The 24,556-nt window shown below is 40.0% G+C and overlaps 1 protein-coding gene across 2 annotated transcripts in view; it reads left to right on the forward strand.

Moving 5' to 3' along the window:
- The first annotated feature begins 4,877 nt into the window (after positions 1-4,877).
- NUDT14 (nudix hydrolase 14) overlaps positions 4,878-24,556 on the forward strand; it is a 61,223-nt gene continuing 41,544 nt past the window's right edge. The window contains exons 1-2 of one of the 2 annotated variants that reach the window (XM_074820986.1): positions 5,003-5,076; positions 23,670-23,744. Coding sequence is in view for 1 of the 2 variants with exons in the window: in XM_074820984.1 (XP_074677085.1) it covers positions 4,996-5,076 (81 nt within the window). In the remaining variant the exon portion in view is untranslated. Of the gene's footprint in view, positions 5,077-23,669; positions 23,745-24,556 lie in introns of both variants that reach the window. The other variant, XM_074820984.1, reaches the window with a different exon arrangement.

A 24,556-nucleotide genomic window follows, 5' to 3' on the forward strand; every position in this document is an offset into this window, starting at 1 on the left:
CCAGAACTGAATAATAATTAAAAGCTAGATATTGGCAGCTTCAGGCTTGCTTTTCTGCAGGAGCCTAAGGGGTAAACTTTAGAAGGCAAACTTCACAACAGCCACTGCATTACAGAAAGAACCTGCATCTGATCCCCAGAAAGGCACTCAAAACTAAGGTCTCTGTGGCAACGCGAAGATGGCCCACATGAAGAGGATAAGCTTTCATGCTGCCAACCATAAGGATTCCTAACATGAAGTTACAAACTTTGGATATTTTCATCCATCTATCTCACTATTCCTTTACAGCAAAGGTGTCTGACCTTCCTGATACCCTTATGTGACCTTTAACAAAAACTGCCCATGGCCTGGGGAACCGAGGAGGAAGTTCTGGGAGTAATTTCTAGGCAGAAGACAATGGCTCTGCAGGTGTCCCAGCCATCTGCTGCGGGATGGGGCTGAACCAGGCACACAGCTGGATCCCGGGTCAGCCAGCGCCCCTTGGCTTCAGCAGCCTCCGCTCTTCTGCCCAGAGCTGGGAATCCAGGTTATGTGTCACCCCAACGTCAAAGCCTCTCTACTATGTATGTGGCATTGCTGTGGCACAGGACCTGTGCTTAACAGCTCACAAACCACAGGTTTGCCATAGCTTACATTTCCTGGCTTTTTTTCTGCAACCATGAGGGCTAGAAATCATTTTTTAAAAATGAAAGCTGAGAATTGCAAGTCAACATGCCTCTAGTTGCTGAGGCTTTGGTACTTGCAGTATCTTAGTAACTACAGTACTCACAAATATGAAAAGAAATGTAAGAAAGTAATGATACTCTGCAATGTAATAAGGAGCCCTCTGGAGATAAGAAAGTCTCAGGACTTGATGATTTTTGTTCATGAGCAATGGCATGTCAAAGAGCAAAGCGAGCCCGGTAAGGATTGACTGAATTTAAAAGCACATGCAGAAACGCACAGACACAAAAATCACTATGGAAAACCTGCTGCCTAACTGTGCATGGATGAACCCAGCAGCTCAGGCACTGTGCTAAGCTCCAGCAGGAAGAGGGAAGTACTGCAAGGGACATTCCTGGGTGCCCACCCACGGAAAGCAGGTGGTGAAGGACTGTCCCGAGTCCCTGCACACCCACACCCAAGCACGCAGGTGGAGGCGAGAGGGCGTGCTTGGCGAGCAGCAGGGCGGTAGCGCCAGGTTTGCACGGGAAACCTTCCCCGTTGTGTCCCAAAGCAAACAGCAATAAAGCAAACTGCTAATGAGGATGCAACCTGGCCCTCTGCAAAGTACGTGCCCAAGGACTGTGTGTCTGCCTGTGTTCAAGGGGAAGGGAAGGACCATGTCGGCGGAAACTTCAAGCTCAAGGGGATTTTTTTAAAAGAACAACAAAAAAAAATTGTTTGGATATTTTGCTGGTAATAAAAGTTACTCACAAAGTAATAGAAAGCAACCACTGCTTTGAAGGAAAGAGAAGACTGTTAAACAAAGAACCTTACCCTGCGGAAAGAATTCCTTTCTAACGCTAACATTAACATTAAATTTTTTATAAGAAATCCCAGTGAATCTTCCCTTGAGACTCTTCAGCTCCAGACAGGACACCTCTTTTTTCCTCTCTGCCTGTTGACCTACTCTGCTGATTTTTCTTTCCAGGAAAGAAACAAACTTTTACTCATGTTTTTTGCTTTTTTTATTAGGTTGTTTATCACACTGTTACACAAACCGTTCTCTGACCCATTAAAGCCTGTGCAGCCAAAACATCTAGATTTCAGCATTTTACAACAGACCAGCAGCTCCAGGAAACTTAAGAACCCACGAGAAAACCACTCATGACAACATTCACAGCACTCTTATCTGTTATTTTAAAAGGCAAGAAAACAACATATAATACAGAAGCCACTTCTAAGGAGTATAAAAGAATGTATTTAATGTAGTGAAAGGCAACCTGCTATTCTGACACCTTCCTGTTTTTTGGGGAGTCAAATTAACAATATGACTTAACCAGGCAGATGTGATGGCACCAGGCAGTTGGTTTACTGAAGCATATCACTGGCAGCTATTTCAATTAGGAGCATAATGGTAAACATGGATAGTGCTCTGAAAAGAAACTGTGATGGTGGAGGGTAATCCAGGATGTAAATTTGGGAACTGACAATCTAGGGACAGTATCATAGAAACGTAAATGATACTTTATGGAGCAGTGCTAACTGAAACCAAGAGATTTTGCAAGCAGTTAAACATAGGCTTAAACTTAAGTATCGGAACGATCTCAGTGAAGTTAATAGACAGGAACACAGTCCTTGAACACCTTGGAATTATGAATGTCTATTTTCACAAGTTTCTGGAGGAACACCAAGACTGCTTTAAAAAAGGAGCAGACACACAGGGATGTCAACTAACGCACAACAGAGTAGTCCAGAGATCTGCAAGCTGATTGCTATCTGAGGTTATAAATCCATAGGCAGCTGTGCTCTGTCTGAGCTAACACGCCTGGTCTCTCCATGTCCTTTGGAAGCAAGTTACGCCAGTAGAAGTGGTGAGCGCACGGTGGGCGCATCTGCCCTGGTGGGACTTTACATGTGACCAGAGCTCTCCCACCCCTGAGCCAAGCTGCTGAGTAACATTGCATCCTCTTGTACTTCTTGCTGTAAAGTTGGTGCAGTTAGAGCCAGGTCAGTGACCGTGACACTCAGCACAGGCAAGCCACAAAAAGTAGTTCAAGGGAACAGGAAAGCAGGAGTGCATCTCACCCATCCTAAGTTATTCCAATGGACAGTAATGAAGGGGAATAAGTGGGAGCTGAGGGGTGTTTCCTTTGCAGGAGTGTTCCTGGACTAGCAAAGGCAAAGCCACTTGCTGCAGGGGATATCTAGGGTGTAATGAAGAATCGTAACAAAATGCATGTCCAGCTGCTCAGTGCTAGTCCCACTACGCAGGACATTTTTTATTTTCTCACTCAGATTTCACCTGTAAAATGGTAACACTAAGACAGCTCCTCAATCTCAGCCTGTTAAATCCTTAGTTCAGGTAGCAGAATCACAAGGAACATTTTCCAATAAAGAACTCTACACCTTTCAATTGCAGTCCTAACACTAGAGCACCTTGAAACGTGTTTTCCTGCGATACTGTGCTCAACCGTTCCAGGTACATTAGCGTGATCCTGTCTGTAAGACATCACAACCCCAAAAGCTTCCCACCTAAGGCTAAGAATGGAATAAGCAATCCATCACACGCTATGACAGGTTCCCCAAAACACACACACACTCAAAACCTTAGAGTGGTGTAAGAATGTTTATTGAAGAGGGCAATCTGACTGGCTGCACTGACCTGGGTAGCCGGTAACTTTTAACATAAGCAAACAGAGATACTGTAAACTTGCTGTGCATGGAAACTGTGTTTATACTTAAATTGGACTTGTAAGACTGAAATAATTTAATAGAAAAATATAGCTGAAGTTCCCAGGAGCTCTGAATGACCTCAAGATCATTCGGAAAAAACAGAAATATACAGACACATCCAATGATGCAAACAGAGTTACACAAATATTTTCAAAGTCAGCTAATAAAACACATCTAGTTGCCTATTTGTTATGATAGCTTTGCAAATATATGTCTAAAAGCACACTTTTCAGTCCCAACAAACATTTTTTTTGTCACTTGTGTTATCAGAACTGAAGATAAGTGTTCTGCAGTGTAAGTGCTGCCTCATTTACTTATTAGTGAGTTTTGTAATTGCTGGATCTGTTCTTTTTAGCCTTACTGCTAAGATTCTTACTACCACATGACAGGGTAATAAACTTTCTTATTGATGCGGTAGATTAGAAGAAAAAAAAATGGACACAAGAACTTTTATATTATTCTCAGTGCAGTCGATGTATTGACAAAATAATTTTATTTATATAGCAACTAAAATAGGTGTACACTGGAACATCTACATAGAAAATGAACACAAATCAGGGAGATAATGACCAAGACAAACTGTGAACTCTCTTGCTCATGAATCTAGGAAATCATTATCAGGAATATTAAAACACCAAGGGGAATCTAACCTAACAGTGGATAATGATGCTCAAACTCCTATGAAAATCAGGCAATCATTTAATAGTGATTTGTTTAAAAAAATGAAGGGGGAGAGGGTAATTATTTTGTAACTTTGTCGCTGAAAACAGCCAGATGAGTCTAATGAAGCTGCATTTATTCTTCTCCCATGGGCTGGGTGCGTGGCCATGACTGGAAGCTTATGCCGAGAAGGAAAGTTTAAGCACCGAATGACGCATTGCAGGTTACCAATGAATCTGTATTCGTACCTGCATCTTCCACACCATACAACTCCCATTTCGACACGAAAACACCACACACGCAGACATAAGAGACCCTGCTTTTAACAGCAAGGTCCTCATCCTGAAAAACCAGACGTACGTCCAGGATCGGGGCGACCTGCAGCAAAATTCAGCACATAGATTACACCACGCGGGAAGGGGCCCCGGTTTCTGTTTAGTGCAGGAGTCCCCCATGAATTTTGCTGCAACGTGTGGGAATAACTGACCCCCGAAGGCCATCCCCCAACCTTCTGAGAAAACGGCATCACAAACAGCTGGTTTTGCAGAGTAAAGGCGACAAGGCCACTGTGTGACGCTGCCGCGCCCCCGTTTTGGGGGTGAAAGGCAGCATTTCGGCTCTCCTCCGAGGGAAGGGGGCAGGAGGGCGCCGCAGCCCCGTCCTGCCACGGCTCTGCGGGACAACTGCGAGGGCGGGAGCCGCCGGGCTCTGTAGCGCGCCGGGAGCGCGGCCCTGCGCTGCAACCGGCAGCCGCCCGCCCGGCCGCGGGCACCGCCGCGGGCCCTGCGCGCACCGCGTCCTGCCCGGTCCGGCTCGGCCCCTGCCCGGCTGCGTCCTGCCGGCTCGGCTCGGCCCCTGCCCGGCTCGGCCGCCAGCGGCTGCGCGCGCCTCTCCCCTTCCTCCTCCTCCTTCTCTTCCTCCCCCTCCACCTCCCGGCGGCCGCTGCCCCCAGCAGGGATGGAGGCCATCGAGGAGCTGGCGCTCAAACCCTGCACCTCCTCCCTCTACCTGCGGCCTTTCCGCCTCTGTTACCGGCAGGTGAGTGGCGCCGGCAACTCGACCCTTGGCGCCCGCCCAGCCCCTTCCCTCACGGCCGGGCCATCCCGTCCCGTCCCCCCGCCCCTTCCCTCCGCCGCGGCCGGACGGCGGGGCCTCTAACGCCCCGTCGCGGCGCGGAGGGGAGGGAGGCCGAAGGAGAAGGGCCGGGCCGGCCCGCGGGCCCCTTGGTGTCCTGTCACCCCTCTGCCTCCGCCATTTTGGGGCAGTGGCGGTGTCGCCGGAGGAGCGTGCGCCTCAGCCTCATGGCGCCCTCCCGCCCCGCGCCGCGCGGAACCGCCCCTCAGGCGGCCGCTCTGCCCCTGCCCGCCCGCCGCAGCCTTCCCTGGCCGGCGGGGAAGGTGGAGCGCTAGGGGGGCAGTGGAGGTAGCCCGAAAGGCCAGTGCATGTGGAGGGCACTGCCTTGGGGTGTGTTGTCAACTCCAGCTCCTTTATGTGCCCCGGGTGCCCGCGACCTCACCAGGGTCTGGGCTGTCTCCTTAACCCCGTTCTGTTTTTTCGGTTCACCTTTGAGCGGGGCACCTCTTGGTTTGGGCCTTGCTTTGGTGCTGATCGTTTGCAGAATCGAGCCCGTTGCTGGCCAGCCTTCAGCCAGTAACAACCAGCAGGTTGTTACTTACATGGACAAGTTACGCCGCTGCTCTGCCAGGCCAGCCTCAGCGCCAGCACGTAGGAAGCCAGGAAGGAAATCCCTTTCCATATCATGTTTTTATCAATGTGAGTCACCTTTCAAGGGATCCCTGAGAGCTGGTACTTCCAACAGTGGCAGAAATGCAAGGTGTGAAAGGAAAGTAGCTTCTCGCAGCGTAAAGTGCTGCGTGTTCCTTGAGCATTTGCGGGGAGCGAGGTCGTGCTCAAACCCAGTTGTTGACTCTAGCTGACGATGCAGCATTGCCCGGTCCAGTGTGAGCTTTTACCCAGGTAGAGGGGTAGAAGTGGAAATGCAGAAGACTTTGGACAGCCCTAGAAATGCATGTTGCAGACCACATCCTCTCTTAATCCTTTGCTTTGCTTCTAAACACAGTTGAAAATGCAGAAGAGGGAATGTACATGGAGGAGGTGTGTTTAAATCCAACAGTGAGATAAGATACAGAAAAGGAAAAGTGAAGGTTCAAATAGTTTGCATCAAAACAGATGAACTGATTTTTTTACCTTTTTTAATACATTTTGTACATGATTTTCCTAAAGAAATCTCTCTTCTTGTTGGTTGGGTTAAGTAAAACAATTTGATTCGTGAACAGCTGAAAGCTTTACAGTGAATTAATTATTTCTTTTTAGGTATCAGAAGAAAACCTGAAGAACAATTCTTTCATGTTTTGAACTTTTGCTGGCTTAGTATATAACTGACAAATCTTACTTGTTCATTTTAATTTCTGAGTCATGCTCTATTTACGTGAAAAAATGTCATTTAATTAAAATTTACAAAACAGTATTACCAAATTACATTTAATTAAATACAAGCGCCTAAATGTGATGAGTATGGTGAAGAAGAAATAAGGATGTGTTTGGTCACGTGCTGTGATTTGACAGAGACCAGCGTTGCCACCAAAAGAAGTAGACTTGCCCTTCCTGCACGTCTTGCTACTTCCTCTCCTTGCACAAGTGTTTGTGCAGCAACATCGTGAGCTGGATCAGGGATCTGGTCCAGGCCAAACCTACTCTGGCCAAAAAAAAAGTTAGTTTTAACTTAAACAAGGTCTCTGATTCAATTCAAATGCTTATGCTGGCACAGGGGAGATGGTAATGTGGTGGTTAGGGATGAGTGTTTGGGGGCTGGTTGAGGGCAGCGATTGTTTCTCTTGGCCACAGCGCTGTCTTAAAATGAACATGAAAATGTAGTGTATATGGCATCTGTACAGAAGATGACTTGGGTCCAGCCTACTGAGAGCATAAGCTCAATGAGTGTACAAGTGTTTGCACCTGACCTGAGACGCAGGCCCTAGGTTTATTAAAAACACATTTTGCATTTTGAAACTGACTTACTCACCAGAGGAAATACTAAATATTTTTAGTCATTTGACTAATTGTTTCAAAGGCATTTAGGTTTGCTGAAAACCCCATTAAATACCTAAACAGTTAAGTGTCTAAAATCTAAGGGAGTTAGGTGCTTGATCTGCCTAATAATTTTTGAAAATTCCACAACTCATCTAAAACTGAAAATGATTTCCAAAATCTAGCACTTGATCTTAATGGTTTTATGCTGAGTACGTCCTCCCCTTGTTAATCTTATTTTTTTATTCACTAGCTGGAAAAAGAAAAGAAACTTTTCTTCGCAGTTCCTAATTGGTGCTGTATCTTAAAGTAAAATTAGTTTCTGCCTTCCATGAATTCCTTGCACCTGCTTGCTGAACTTAACCCAAATCTAATAAAAAAGTCTGTCTGAATAACAGAATACTCTAAATGAGGAAAATTTAAATAACGGCATTTGTTGCACTGTGAAAACAGAGACTAGTTGGGATACTTTATGCACTATCTGGCATCATGCTGTAATTGGAAGGCTTGGGGTGGTCTTACAGATACTTTTTGTGAAGCTGTAACATGTCCCCTATAATTCATTGCAGTCTGAAGAAGATTCATTGATGCATATTTTTGTGTTTATATAATATTGATGAAGGTTAATTTGGGCCTAGAAGATTGAGATTTTGAAATCTATTTTCAAACAGATACGCTCCTAAAATAGGCATTGCTATTTCAACATAATTCCTAAGTCCAAAGACATATATAGAATTAGAGTTATTTTATTAGTTTGGGGTTTTTACAACTACTGCTTTTCTGTACAAACAGCAAACTGAAAGAATTTTTACATACAACATGTGATTTTAAGATTATTTCAAGGCACTCAGGAACACTTATGTTACAGCATTGATTCCTAGACATTTCATCATGAGCACATACGTTACAGAACTGATTCTATGGCATTTCATCTAAGTATTAGGCTACTTCTGTGGAAGTAATTTTGATCCCATCGCTATAGCTAAAACAGTTAAGTCTGCATCAGTTAAACATAAAATTAGATATAGGTGATTTATATCACAGCTTATTCTGCTAGTCTGATTTTATTCATTCAGCCCACACGCCACTGAGTTATAAACCTCTGTTGTTTTAGCAGGTTTACAGACCACCAGAAATTTGCAAGACATCAGGGGGTGAAATTTAAACAAAATGCTGAGTAAATACTGTTGTAAGCCTACACAGGTTATGCGTGTGAAGAAGATTGTGGTCACACCTGATCAAGAGTGGAGCCAAAGACTCAGATGGTCTCCTACCTGTTCATCAGAGGCACTTAACACATTCAAAACTGTAGGCCCAAAGATTGGATTAGTGTTTTGGCCAGTTGAGGATTCTCCTTGAGTATCTGGATGTTCAGACAGGGCGGTGTGGGCACACACAGGAACGGAGAATCAAGTCAGGCCATTACTATCATGTTAGAGAAGACTCCAGCAGCATCTTTCTAGGTTTGTGCTCAAGTCCTAAGTTTCCCTGTGTTTTAAGAGTTTGAGTCGTTCTTTGGATTGAACCTGTTGTATTTGGTTACATATAGAAATACTCTTCCAAAAGATCACAAGAAAAATGTAGGTTTCCAGGTGTTTAGCTGTAGTGAGGATTGTCATAAGACATAGGAGTTCCTGAAGTTACAGCAATTTATGCCCACAGTGGATCTACTCTTCCAACAGAGGGTCATGAGATCTTTTCATGAGGTCTTTCACCTTCCTCTTCCTCTGCACACTCATATTTTAAATGAAAGTGATGAGCTCTGAGTGTTTCCTATAGAGTGTAAAAGTAGGTGTACTCCTTCTGAAAGAATTCTAGGTTTTGAACCATGCGGGTTGAGGCAACATGCAGCTTGATGTTAGGCATCCAAGCTATGGGGAGTAGCCTGGCTCTCCAGACAAATCACTGTACCGACTCCTTTTTAAAATTATTTATTCTGTATTTGTATAGTGCAAAGGTAGAAAGGGGAGTGCAGTAAAGGAGTCATGAAATTCAGCAGACTAGGCACATTTGGTTAGGGCCAATATGGAGGAGTAAAGTACAGTTTAAAACTATGTTCTTCAAAATAGACATCTAACAGCTCCACAAAGTGAACCTCATTTTCTGCTTGGGATTTTCAGCTGTCAACCCTGCTCAAGATGGGGCCCTCAGTCAAGTAAGTCATGTTATTTTAAGTGGGGTGGCCTGAGGGTGAGAGATGGACAAGGTACCTCACATAGCCTGATGAATATCCTCTTCATTTTGTCAGTAGGAACCCTGTTTACATATTTCTGTTCTGCTTGGTACTGAAAGAAGAGAATTAATTTATCTCACATATAGGGTAGCATCTGGCTAGTTTTAATGTGTACTTGCCCCCAAAGTGCAAACTGATTTGTTGTCTAAAGTGGCTTTACTTTTTTTTTTTTTTTTTTTTTTTTTAAACATATATCACCTCCTGAAGAATTGGCTTCTTTACCAGGAACTCCATGGTAAATGTCTTTTCACTTTTTCCTATTGAAGTTTTTCTGCTTTTCATAAATAATTTATTCAAGAGACCAGAGGGATGGCTAATGAGAGATTAACTCAATGCCCAAGGGCTAGGGCATTTCCCTGGGATGTGGTAGAGTCAGGCTGCAAGATCTTGCTTCAATTAATAGTGCTTCCCACATCACAGGAGAGTGTGCTCACTGCTGGGAAACACATTTCTGTGTAAAGCTTCAGCTCTCTTTTGTGTGTGTTAGCCAGGCACTGGCCTATATTTTAGACAAAAAAATTACCGAGTTTAAGAATTCTGCTGAGACTAAGTCATGAAGTACACTCTGAGTAGTAACAGTTGAGCAGAGTTGTTAGGATTTTGGGCAGCATTAAGTATCCAAATGGGAATCAGCACCTGAGCAGGGATTTCGGTGGTTCTGCATGTTGGATTTGGACCCTAACACAGGGCTTTGACCGGCAGAGCTCTGATGAATCTTGCTGTAGTAATTTAAGAAGTTACTGTATGCAATTGTTTGTCCCCATGCTAGCAGTTATTACCTTCTGAGAATCAGCAGAAAGGAAAGTAGTTTTTTGCCAGCTCTTACTCTGCTGTTCCAGTTCAAACCCACCTCCATCGGCCCTTTAAGCTAGATTACTGAGTTTTGCATAGAACGAAGTGAATTGCCTTTGCATATTCTTTTTGGTGACCTCTGTGCTGGGGACAGTACCCTTCAAGGGGAGGCAGAGCATCAGTTGGGGGGAAGCATCTACCTGGGGGAATAGTATCTTGAGCTGTTACAGAAACTTTTGCCCAGAGTTCACATATCAAAGCCTTTGTGGATCTAGCCCAGACTCCTCTAGCTTTGTTTTTGAAGGTTGTTCTGGCAAGGGAGCTCTTGCCACTGCTTCCTCACATTGTATAAACATATATGTGCATTCTGCCCGGGAACTTTTAGAAGTTTGCTACTAGACTAATATCAACTGGCAGTAATTTTCCCAGTATGTATGTAAGTGAGTTTGTATTTCAGATCTGTGGAATGGTGAATGGGCCTTTGTTTAATGATGTGGGATAAACCTCAAAAACTTCATGCATATCGACTGAGCCATATAGTCAGTAGTGGTAAATTGGAACTATTTGCTCTTTTGTGAGCTTCACATTGCTTCCGCACTTCAGAGTAGTCCAGTGCCTGAGCATCACATTTCCTCTATTGATTTAATGTTTAGAATCATTCATTTTGAAGATAAACATGAAAAATGCTCCCTTCAATTTCATTTTAATGCATGATGTTTTCATGCAGTGTTAAAGGAATTCAGTTATAATCTCTGAGTTGTACAGTCATTCTAAAGTAATTTTCAAGACTATTGTAGATTTTAACACATCATAAACTTTATAACGGGTAGAAGATGTATTTCAGGAGTAGTGTGCAATTCATCAGTGAAGAAGGAATTTCTTATTTCTAATCTTGAATTTGCTACTGCTTTCTTCTGTGACCATAAGCAACCACCCTGTTTCTGTGCCTTACAATTTAACTGTCTTGGAGATGTCATGAAGATTAAAATATGTATATATGCAGAGAGAAGTGAGGCCTATATCATTAATGTCATGAAAACTTTGAAGAAGAAAAAAGCAAAGCAGTGCAGTGCTACAGTAATATTAAAAATCTGATTTTACATTCAGAATTTTTTTAGTATGATAATAGCAACATGAATGTGCCCAGCTGCCTGAAATATTCTCTGGAACTTCCGTCTGCTTTTTTATAAACATAAAACATTCTTTTCTATTTTGACAGTTAAAAATTATGCTGTTGAGGGAATAAACAGATTTTAAGGTTACCTGTTGAAACAAGTAGGTCTTCTGTTGAATCTTCAAAAGGTTCCAGTAGTAGGAAATATGCTACCGAGTAATACATTTATTTGCAGTTCATTTTTTCAAAGCAGTGGTGCAATAAAAGATGCCATTTTTTCTGCAAAATTTGTCTCATTTTCTTCAGCATGTCAAGTCGATTATGTCAGTATATAGTATTAATCTTAAATGCAAACATACCACTTCTATCTCAGGAAGTCACTGAGCTGCAAATTGCAGGAGGCTGAGTATTTTAAGAATATATTCTTCCTTAGGCATCTTGGCTTCTGGCAGAGGTAGGATCCTGGATGAGACAGATTTTTGATCTGACTGATCTGACTGCTGCTATGTTAACTGGGTATTATGGTTGAAGTGCAGTATAATTCTTTTATATGGGTGAAAGAAATGTGAAGTTTTTGCAGTGACAGCATTAGGGAGTTAAACACTGAGGGAACATAATTTCCTTGGAAAGAAACAGTCGTCTTTGCAATTAGAGCACAGGTTTAAGAAAGGAAGTTAAGGAATCTAGGCATATCTGCTTCTGGCTCTGCTATATACCTTTAATTCCACTCTGAAAATCTGTACAAGTTATTTTTGTATGAGACATTTATGAATTACTAAAGGGAGAAATGAGACGAATTAGTTAAGAGTAGTAGTTGAAAAGAACACTAGTATTTGGTTTTGTTTCAGTGAGTATTACATTGTATTAGTCTTAATTTTTTTATCCAGCATGCTTTGACAAGTGAATGTAGGGTTCTTTGAAGTAAATACGTGAAAAGTAGTTGGCAGTGACAAAACTTATTATTAGGTCAGTCATATTATGATTTAACAAACTTATGACAGCAAATGTCACTTATTGGAAAGAATAAGGCTCTGTCGAGCATCTTTTATAGCATTCTTGCACAGGGCTGAAATCTGTCTACGCTTGCATAAATGAACATTAAAATCTCATTTAATGTCATCAATAGCTAGACTACTTGGGTTACTGTGCAATAGCTATGAAGTTAAGACTATTAGGAGGAGTTATGTAAGTTGTAGTTAGTTTAAAACGGTATTATTCAAGTTCTGATACGTAGCTCACTGAGGCCCATTGAACTATTGTAGGTCACCCATGTGAGTCAACTAAGAAAAGCAGATCAATCATCAGCAGATTTTAATGTGCTACAAAGGGCTGCAGCTTCACTGGAAGATGTTTCCAGGTCTGCAGATGAAGAGGTTGAAAACCATTGGCTTTGACAATACGACTCCAGTAGCCTCATCTGCAAGGGCTTGTCTACACAGGACTTTCCTGATTAACTCCATGTCTTATTCTACAACAAAGAGTCTGGTTCTGTTTACGTTAAACCATTTTCAAAGTACGATTGCACTTTGAATTCATACCCTACCTTAATCCATGTTAACTTTCCAGTGCATGCCCTAAGGGAGCAGTAAACTAAACTGAATGACTGTGTCCATGCAGTGGTTTAATGGAGTTTAACTAGCAGAATTCAAGTTAATCAAGGTACTTATTTCAGATTCGTTTTCTTGATGTCCTGGTATAGACAAGCCCTAAGAATAAAAGTGGTTTAGTTCTAAGTGAATGAACCATGTTATAAAATCCATCACTGAGATTTTATTATCTTTTTTGTGTGTCGAATACAACTACTGTAGGGTATAAAGTAGTCTTTTTTGACTTGTTTGGTACCGTCTCTTTTGTAGTAATTGCAGTTAGATCTGAGAAATAAAATAGTGTTTATGTTCTGCAACAACTAAGTGCTTTATTTGGTTTTCACTTTGGATCAAAATACATATGTTTGCTTAAATAGCAGAAACTTCTTTTTCCCAGTACAAAAAATATCTGTCATCTGAATCATAATTTCAGCTATGACATTATGTGTATTTGATATGTTTTAAAGCAGATGAATGTTGTAACATTTTAAGTGTTTATAGCAAATCTGAGTATTATGGAAATCAGACATTTTCTGTAAATGGGAATATTCTTTAAAATGTCTGGTTTTGATGGTCTGTATGGGATGAAATTATACTTTGTTATATTCCTGAAAATACAAGTGTGTTTTAAATATTAATTTTTACCTCAACTGTTGCCATATTTAAACTAAATTTGTATTTTCAGCTGTAACTCATAAAAGGTCAGCTCCCGTGCTTTGAAAACTCTGCGCAAGTTGATGTTGCATAAATAAGCGTGTTTTACACAGCAGGCATATAAAGTTAACTGCCCCCTTGACTTGCATTCAGATTAATTATTCTTCATAATTTTTAACTAAAACAAGTTAAAGAACTTAGCTTTTTTGGTACTGTCCTTCAAACATTGATCAAAATCTTGTTAATACAGTAACACTAAAGTTTACTGAAGTTTAAACAAAGTAAAGCTCAGTTTTTCTTAGTGGTCAGCTCATGTCACACTAAAGCCCTGATCACAGATCAAAACAGCATTAATTATTTGTTTCACGTTGTGGTTGCTGTGTCAAAATCCTCTAAATACCTCTTGGAGCTGGGAGGGAATCTTACGGCCTGTGACAGAGCAGCTGGTCTGGACATGGGCTGATGCCCCAGTTGACAGGTTGTTGGATTAGAAAGAATATCAAAGGCAGTGAGTAAGATTAGGGATAAGTGAACATCTGACAGCAGTTTGCAGCAGGGGAGAACAGATGATAAACAATGGGAGCGGGGTGCGTGGGGGGGGTGAGAGGTGAGAAGGCCATGGGAAAAGTGTGGCGGCAATCACTAAAGCTCCAGGTTGCTGAGCCTCATGAATAGAACAGGAAATGGGATTTGCTGGGACAGATGTGCTGAGCGGTGATGAATACATTATAGGGAAATGAGGCTAAACTCCTAAAGGTGAGAGATGTTCTTTCTCTGAAAATAGAAAATATGAGAAAAGAAAAGTTTACCCTCCTGGAGAAGTAAGCGTTAATGCTTGAAAACTAATGCAGAAAGAAGTAATGCTAATGGTGATTTTAATTAAACAGTTATTCCGCAGTAGCATTCATGAGGAACTCTAGGTCATGTACTTCTGGCATAACAGTCTTACAGTGCTATTACACATAATAGTATCGCAAGTATTTATTTTAAACCTAAGACTGCACAAATGGTAGAATAGTTTGAATGCTGGAACAGCCTGAATGGAGGCTCTGACTGGATAATGCTCAGACGCATATTCTGTATCTGGCATGTATTATATAGCACTCACATAACATATGTTTGATCCTGCCACCGTTAAAAGAGAGTCATACTGAGTGATCTTGTGAGGTCCTTCCAGCCTTGACATTTTTTCAATTCTGCAAAGTGATTGTATGCTTGTAGAAAATGATACATAGCTGTTCTGTTCCTTAGGATATTGTTTCTGTACTTCACAAACTTCTTTAGTTTATATTCTTGATAGATCCTTTTCCAATATTTATGATAGAATTATCTCAGAAAGCCAACAGAAACGTTTTGTGTGTTTACTGATAGGACTGTATGTCAGTTCACTGACTTAGAATTTATTCTGTGGGGTTTTTTGTTTTTTTCTTTTAAAGCAAATCTCATTAAAAACAACTCAGATTAACATTTTAATAGTGTATTACTTCAGCAGAAGGAGGAGAGGCAGAAAGTATGATTGTTGACGTTGCTCTGAGAAAGTATCAATAAGATTTGTTCTCAGGCATCTAGAAGTTTATTCCACAACGTATTCTCCCAGTTTGTTTTACAAATATGAGCTTGCGAAAATAAAGTAGAAACACAGACTGTGAGAGTCACCAACTGGAAAACATAAAGCTCAATGGTATAAGGACAAGAGGTGACTGAGCTGTAATGGGAATGCCCACCATCTGTCTTCCCTGACCTCAGATCTCCCGTATGTTCTGCCCCTGTCCTCAAGATGAGGAGACATGTATCTGGCCTCCTTTAGTCCCCGTTTGCTCCTAGCCATGTGTACTGTAACTGTAGCCCTAGCTTTTAAAAGAACGAGGGATTGTACCTAGAATCTGGGATGAATATGTATGTATGGTCTATAGCCTTGCTTCATGGAAGTAGCTGTTCATGTTGCAGAAACGCCATGTGTGGTATTTTGACCACAGCGGCATCACTTGAATACAGCAATTGAAGAGTCCGTAGAGCTCTGGAGTTCCAGAAGTTCCCAAAAATTAGTGATCAGCAAAGATTGTACTTCAAATGGGCATAATAATAAAGAAATAAAATGGTGGTAAGCATGGCAAAACATGGATAAAGAAGTCCGCTTTACTGATTCTGGCAAGCGTAACCACTATTCTATTAGTTCTGTTTGCCATAAAACTTTGAGTTTTACATTTGAATGAAACTATAACTGAAGAACTTACCATTTGTTACAGTCAGTTCCCATTTTTAGAGTGGTTGAAGATTATTTGCAGTTGGCTTGCATAATTCTTTAGTTTATATCCCAAGATTTAAACTGTTATAGGGTCACTGTCATTGTGAAGGGTTCAGAAATACTGCAGTAAAACACAGAACTGCAAATCACTAAATGATTCAATTAATTGAATGCCAGTTGTATATGACTTTTAAGCAACAAGTATTTCTTTATACCAGTGCTTTCTTCAGATGACAGGTTAGAAGATGTTTCCAGGTTACTTCTTGAACCTTTCTGGTATTATCTTTTCTGAACGGGAAGATATGAGGAGATGACCTCTGCTATGGGAATCAGATTTCAGTCGAGTCTACCAAAATTGAGAGGTAAAAGTGAAATTAAGAAAACAGGAAAACCTGGAGCTAGTTGCATCTGTCACTTTGAACTGATTTTTGGGGGGTGGGGAGAAAGGAGAGGAAGAAAAGCCCTGAGGATCTTTGTGAGGAGGGTCTGTGAGAAAGTCTTAGGAGAAAAATCTAAAGATTGTTACTAAGCCTTGGCTTCTATTAGCCCCCTGCTGCTGTTCTTCATCAAGTTGTTTTAATGGCTTTCAAAGCAAGTGAGTGGAAAATGGTTTCTCTGGAACTTTAAGGAGACTGAACTGAAAACTGTCATTGCTTTATAAGTAAAACACATCAAAGATTGATGGAAGAATTGCTTGTTAAACACATTGTGGATTTTAATTAAAAAAATGGGAGATATCATAAAAGAGACATCAGATCATCATAACTACCTAAAGGTGAAAGTTTAATGGCTTGTCATCTGCTCAGGAACCTGTGTTAAGTATCTCTTTCATAGCTTTTGTGACCCTCTGTGTGTGTGTGTGCATGTGTGCAAGATATTTTTTTTTCCCAAGGTTTTATTTTCCTAGTGTACATAGGGAAAAGTACATGAATGTAAAAATGTAGGTGGTGGTTACTGTGCTTTTTAATTTTCTTTACCCTGTGTTTAGGGATGCCTTCTTCTGGTATATTTAATTATCTAGTGCTTCAAATTCTTACGTATTTCTGAAATAGTTACTTTTCTTTGTGTTGCAGTGTATAAATGTCCTGTGTTCGGTGTGTGCAAAGTGCACTTGTGTATCATCTAGTAATTGTGTGAGTGTTTCTTCTGGAACCTGGTCCTCTCACTTTCTTCTCCTCTCCCCACCTTCTTTTCCCTCCACAATCCTCCCAGTCAGTAAATAGTGTGGGTTTTGGAGTTGTTTAGTACATCTAATTAAAAAAAAAAATAGTGGGAAAAATAGTGGGCATAGAAAACAACATTTTCACTTGGGACATTGAGCTTCATTCTTTTAAGCCAAATGCTTGTTCCGATATGTCGTGCAGCATATGATCAAGGTGCGTTTTTAGTAAGCAAATACAAACAATTGTTTTAAAAGACTAAAAGAATTCCTCAGCAGGCTGATAAAGTACACTGTGCATTATCCGCTATCCATCTTAAGTTTTCAGAAATGTTGCATGTTGTAGTTTCAGTTTTAATTCAGGAGTTCTTTCTGGAGTTAAACAGCTACATTTATTCATGATTGTGACTGGATCTGATTCTTAATGTAGAAAATCGTTTTTTCCCAAGAGCCTAATATGTGATGACTGCAATTATTGTACATTTTCTGTATGTGATATGCTTAGAAATGCTATATATCATCAAAAAGTATAACATTATTTGAGTGATTCTTTAAGATTTAATGACATGCAGGATCATTTAAATTAGGAATCTGAATATTGACTATGCAATCAACCACATAGAATTTGATAACTTAGTGTTATTATTTTAAGGTTTTTTTTCAATTTGTCATTTTAGCTGATGCTTTAGTGATTTGTAATAGTTATTTGTGAACTTGGAATAGATGTACCATTTTGTTTTGCTGCATAAAAAGGTTCTACACTATAAGTGGGTTTGGACTATGAAAGGCCAGATACTGAGATCCTTAGTATGTATATTTTTATAAACTTTTGAAATTCCAACCTTACTGAACATAATGATACTTTTGCTTCTCTCATTGGTGAGGCCAGGTCTTCACTTGCATTGTTTCTACTTAATCCTAGTTTAGGCAAAGACTAAAGCAATTTGACTAACAGATATATTTTTGTTTTGTTTTCTTAGAAAGTAGATGACTGGAGTCACAGCAATTCACTGCTTTATGACCAGAAATTACATGTTCTGACAAACTGAGCTGGAAGTCAAGATGTGGAAAAAATAGGGGAAACAGATACGTTTGTATATGGATAGAACATTGTAAATAATTTTAAAGTTTGTTTAGTATATGAACCTATGTAGCTGTTGTATATATTCTTGTCTTGAAATGCTGAAATAAACTATGACTGTTGGCTTCATTCAGTTTTGCTTTGGCTTTAAGACATACCTTTGTTATTGTTTGGTCACTTAAGCTTGTTGAGCTTTTGAAGCAGCAGGTTTAGAAGAAAAGTTGGCTATCATGTCTTTTGGCAAATCTGTCTGAGAATTTCATATGTATGTCTACACTTAGCACTCTGCTTCCAGCGTTGTAACATTTCTGACACTTTCAAATATTGGACAGAGGTAGGCAGTTTCTGGCTTACTTTGTGCTCTTTAGAGTGACGTTTCATAGTGCTGCACTTTGTATGGCCTAAAATTTGATCTGTAACTCATCTCATATGTGTCTTTCAGATAACTTAAAGAATAACATGAGGTCATTGGCTTCCTATTTAGTGAAACCAGTCAGTAATCCTAAGTACAGAAACTATAGTACTTTATAGGATAGTTCCATCAAATTGGAAACCTGATTGTCTCCCTGATTGTTTCTGTAAACCATGCTTTTTTCTTGTTGAGGAGAGATGGTTGACCTGTCAGTCTGGAGAACCCTGTTTCTTTTTATCTCCTTATTTCTCTTTGATCTGTCTAGGAGTTAAAACCTCTTGGCAGGTCTCTCACAAAACTCATGGGAACGTACAAGCCTCCCCAAGAGCATTATGGTACACTTCATAGAGAAAGATTAATTTGTAAAAGTAACAATATAAATGTCAAAATTTTATGTTGGGGAGGGTGGGAGAGTAGAGATTTAATCACACCTAGGGGCTGAAAAAAGCTAGTCGGGGAAACTGTTTCACTAAACGTAAAATCTGTTGGAATATTTGCTTTTGAAGTATTTCTCAAAAAAAAAACAGGTGAATGCCAGTTGGCATTGTGTCTGCCCTCCCCTCTGTCTGTACATTCTTCTGCAGCCCTTATGATAGAGCAGTGCATGCCTTCCAGTCCTGCATTAAGTGGGATGACAAATCACACCTAACAGTTGCGCCTTGGGGAAAGGATAAGAGACAAACAACTTTCTGCAGTGCTATGTTTTATACACTTTTTGGTCAGAAAAGTGTGTCTTGCTCGTGCAAGGGAAGGTGTGTAATTGTCTGTAGCACTTGGGGAAGTTAATACTTCATTCTCAGACCAGCCCTGCTGAGCTTGTGGAGTGAATTTGTGACCTTCATTCTTTGTCTTAAGATTTTAGGCTCTTCTTTATATGCTGGGTTCATGCCATTGCATGCTCAGGGTAAAGTCTTAGAGAGCTTAAGGTGTCTTGGTATTCTGTTGAAGGAGCCAACAGAAACGACAATAAATAGTTTTAACATGCTCACAGTATTCAGTACTGTTGAGGAGACATGCTAAAAATCCCAGGACCTGGTCTACGAAAACCCTTGCAGTAAGCGCTAGCCTTGAGTTCTTATGAGACTTGGTGGGTAGGAGGCATCCTTCCCTGCTCTTACTTCACCCTGCAGACACTGCAGTGCTGCACCTGCCATCGTTCCCAACTTTGTTGAAACTTAGGATCTCCCGAGTGCTGCTTGATGACCTTGGTCATTCTTGTTAATGCTAGTTCTTTGTTGGCGGGTACCACACTGGTGTGTGATGCAAGGTGTACAGTTCATTGAGCTATATTGTTCCTGCATTGATTTGACTTCTGCATCAGAAATATTTTGTCCTTTGTAAGTTATGAATAACAGAATAGATTCGTTAATTACTTTTTCGAATCATACTTTTGTGATCCACGCTACTGCTTTACAGGTGCATTTGCAAAAACAAGTATCTTTGAAGTTATGCATGATGAATTGTTTTCTGCGTTTTGTTGGGGTTTTTTTAAATCCAATTTTAATGATACTATACACAGGCTTTTTCTTATCAGTGTTCTTCTTTAGGTGACATGGTAGTTTTTGTTTCTGAAATTAGAACAGTGTTCCTCAACTGCATAGTTTTTGAATGCAACTTTATTATCTATCTATCTATCTATCTATCTATCTATCTATCTATCTATCTACCTAAAAATGAAGTGGTCCAGTACTGTGGTAGAAGAGGGATATTTTTTTCTGCTGGCTCTTTGTCAACCAGAGAAGATTTTAATCAGACCCTGTGGAAGTTGCAGTGGAATTTGTTAGAATGACTGAAGAGGTAATGAGAAATATTAGACAATTGATGGTGGTGATTAGCATTTGGCTGAAATACCAGTGGCAACTTAAACTGTGGTTTTATGGTGTTGTCAGTGTTTTCCTGAATGGCATAGTGAAATTAATGATGAAAGGACAGGGTTTTTTTCCTTCCTCTTTTGGATGAGGGTCATGACCCAGGGTAGCAAAGAAGAAGAAATTATGTTTGTAGGCGTAGTGGTTGCCTTGGGACTGATGATTTTAAGGTTCATTTTCTCCTTCTACTTTACCTGTGTTTGCTTCTCTCCCTGTTGTGCTTGCAGAGATGAGGTGAGAGCCCTAAATCCTGGCGAAGTCAGTGGGGTGAATGTCTCTGAGTCAGAGACTCTACATGAGATTGCCTTCAGCAGTCCCAAATTCTTTGGGGTGCTATACCAGCAAGTGGTCAGGCAGATCACAAGTTGTGGGAATGTGATTTGGATCAAAGCAGTGTTTGTCCAGTATGTATCATTTGGAGAATCCCCTTCCTAAGGGGTTGAAAAGATATTTTGACTAATGAGTGCACAGGATGAGTACAGGAAGGAGTTCAAGAATATCAAGTGAGGTTTCTCATCTACTGTACGGTCTCGGACTCACAATGGGTACTTTATATTGAATATCTTGAAACAGCTACTACAGACATAATTGATCTAGGTATGTTATGACGAGTGCAGAATTATTTCCCCTGCCTGTCATTAAATATCTCTAGTCTGAAATTTCACAGTCAGACCCTTTATCTTGGTAACTCTGTGGTCAAAAGAAGCAGCTGCCAACAGACTAGAAAAGATTAAAATATGCTTCCTGGAGATGTTTTTAATTCTTTTGGTCTCTTTAAAAAAATTTAAAACAAAGTTTATTTTTCTTATAGTTAGCTGTGTCTCAGTAAAATTGAGCAGTTTGGAAGATGTTGTCTTTAGTGCCTTAGGACTGTAAGTGCCATTTTCCAAAGGAATTTGCAGGAATCAGTGTCACTGAATTTCACTAAGACCTCATCACGTTGCAGAACAGAAACAGTTTTAGGACAAATATTGCAGTTTAAATCCCACCACAGATTATGACATTATTCAATAAAGGTGTTTACATGTTATTTGGGGGTTCTGGCATTTGCCTGAAATGACAGTGGTTCAGAATAAAGTCTAAATTCAGATCTTCCACCTTTCCAGTGATTGCCTTAAAAGTGAAGGTTACTGAATGCTACAATGTGCTTTCTTAAGTCTCATCTTTTGGAGTTGTTCATGAATTATTATAAATTGGAGCACGGATATAAACCCATGTGTCTTGTTCTCCAGATTTGTTTATTACTGAACCATGTTTGTTTGTTTGTTTCTAACTCAATGAATATGTAATGATGTATACAAATAAGGAAAACTCCAGAAAAAGAAAAGAAACACAGAACACCTAGGAGCTCTCAGCAGGCCTCTGGCTGAGGTATTTCCCTGGCTTTTATTCTCTGAGCTGGAGCCAGCAGATGTGCCTCCTGGATCTGTGTTTCTCAGCCTCTTAGGTTGTTGAGGGAATTTTATTTTTCATTTTTCTTAATGCTCACTGGTTGTGTAATGTGTACCATAAACTAAAAAGAAAAATCCATGCTCCTTTTCCACAGGGATGTACTTTTAATGTTAGTATCTTTTTTTAAAATGTTTTTTAATGTTAGTTTTGCTTGTCCGGATAGAGAAAGACAAAAGGTTACCATTTCTGAACACGTTTTACCCAGGACAATTGTCTCAATTGCTTCTAACTTTTGATCTTCTTCAGAGTAAGAGCATTAATGCCATTGAACATCATCAAATCTAGTATGCCCTTAATTATTTGGCAGATCAGAATTGTAGAATGTGAGACATGAAATTACAGGTACAGTTGTCCCCTCTTTTGTGTGGCACATACCTTTAATGCAGTGGCAACGTGACTGGCAATAGAGAAGACTTCTTGCGCTGAGTTGGTTTAGTCACTAGGTGACATCTTTAGTGTGGCTCAGTGTGTGGTTGCAGAAATGTTTGTGCTGTTTGTACGCAGGAGACCATGCAGAAAGCAGGGAAAGGGAGGGTGATACTGTTTTGATAAAATGCTGATTTAGGTCAGATTAAGCAGAAAGCATGGCAAAAGAAATCTTAGTAGTTTAAATTTCCTGAGTTTTTGTCTCTTTGATAGTAATTTTGCAAATAAATAGTTACTGCAAATTGCGTGAGGTTTCTTTTTTAACAGTAACACAAACACATAGGGAAAAGATTACAAAAATGGCCTTTGCTGTGCAGGTTTTCAGCAAGTATGGATGTAAGTGACTGTGTGAGATACGTAATGCATCTGTTTGAAAGTACAGTACTTTACAGAAAAGTATTTTGCTGTCACGTCATCTGAATGCACAGTTTACAAATGGTATTATCTCTGTGAAAACATCTTCCATTATTAGAAATATATTCCTTAACTATGTCCAGTCAAAGTTTCAGATTTCATGTTTTACTATAACTTTGTGGCAAAAGTAGTGTTAGTAATTTTGTAAATATGGGAAGTGTATGTTCCTTTTATCCCTGCAAAATAAGAAAGTGTGTCACAGACTTCAAGGGGAAAACACAGTTTAGTGAAAATGGGAAAATACATGCAGCAAAATTCAGTAATATGACAGGAATTTAGAAGAAAGAGCAGTTGAATACTGGCTTTTGAATTTTGTCATATATATAATAACACTAGAGTCTGAAAATTCAACCTATTAGCAATTGGTTCCTTTGAACAGAATTAGAGTTAACTTACCTCTAGGAAAGCCCCGTCTGTATCTCAGTTTATAACCTTAAATTATATGCTGACCTGGCAGTAAAATGATGTGAGAAAAGTCATAAATTTGACCTTTGTGCGTATCATGTTTCTTAACACAAGCACCGTATCCTTATTCTTTGTGGTATAGATTTCAGTATGCTACTACATATTTGCCTTGGAATAAAGCATGTTTGATATATGTGTGCAATTGTTCTTAATCATGATGTATATTAAAAACAGAAAAACAAGGCGAGAAAGGAGATTTGACTTAATTTAGAATACTTACATGTGCTTAATTCTCATGTTTTATAAATTTCATTCAAAGGTGAGTGATCTTACTGATAGCTGAATGCCAAGCTAAACTGCAACAACTCCATTGTTGAAAAGTACACACAAAAAACAAACTGTGACCTGAAAAGTAAACTTCCAGAGGATTATACCAGAAAGTTTACTTACACATCAAGTATCTTAGTTGTAATTGTTCTGGCAGTTGATGTACATAAAATGAACAAAGTGGCTTGGCCCAGTATTGCATTAACAGTTGAATAAATGAATGCATTCTCCATTGTTTATTTTACCTCCTAAAGTGTGAAAAAAATTGCACCTTTGAACAGTAAACTCTATTGCCATAACCATCTGTTTGCAGTTTCATTACAAACTCCTACCAGAATAACCCTCACTTTGAAGAGAAAATTGATATGGGTTGTAAAAATTACAGTCTATGACCTTAGGTTTTATGTCTCTTGAGGTATCCCTGGTGTGGTCTCCACTGGTATACATTATGATTTCTTCAAGAAGTACCTTTATGTCTTCAAGCTAATTTCAGATAAGAAGACAAGTCCATGCCTCATAGATTTTGCTATCACATAGAGCTGAGCACCTCTGTCTCTTGTTCAAGATCCTTATACATAAAATGGGTGTAGTGGAGACCACAGCAACTTTGCCCTGCCCTGCCCAGAACTGGAGCTGGCATGTTGTTCTTTAGTGTTTAGTATGATCTGTCCCCATGAATTTTGCTGGCTTAGTCTTACTTCTGAAATTGTTAATACTGTCAATTAAAGCCAGTTAGCAGCAGTAGTATTTGTGCTTCAGAATGTTAATTTTTAGTGCTGTTGAAGAGTCACCAGTTTGTGTATTTTTGGATGCAGATTCTACAAAGGCACTAAAACCAGGCATTTCTAACGGAAACATTTGAATATGGGTATGTTAAAAACTGCAAAACGCCATTATTTGTAATCATGATGCTTTTAAAATAAACATTCTGGATAGTTTAGTAATGAAATCTTACAAGCTTTGTTTAAAAAACAAACCCTTCCCCCCTTCCCCCCCCCCCCCATTTCTCTTGAGCTTAAACAGTGGCTTGTTTAAAAAACAGTAAAATTCCATAACACTTAAACTCTTTTGAAGTAGTTCTTCAACATCAGCAAGTAATTCTGCAAATTGCTTTTGAAGATGAGGCTTCATTTACTCCAGCGTGTGCAGTCTGATGGAGTGGATTAGTGGGTGTGGGCTGAAATTGTAATTTAGGCTTTTTTGTGTGCATGTGTCTTTCTCAAGAATACTCCTTATCAGATACATCTTTATCCTCTTGGAGTAATTTTGAATAGACCAAGGCTGCTCTGTCTAATAGTCATT

Source organism: Strix aluco, chromosome 4, assembly GCF_031877795.1.
Source record: "Strix aluco isolate bStrAlu1 chromosome 4, bStrAlu1.hap1, whole genome shotgun sequence".
In the NCBI taxonomy this organism is placed as follows: Eukaryota; Metazoa; Chordata; class Aves; order Strigiformes; family Strigidae; genus Strix; species Strix aluco.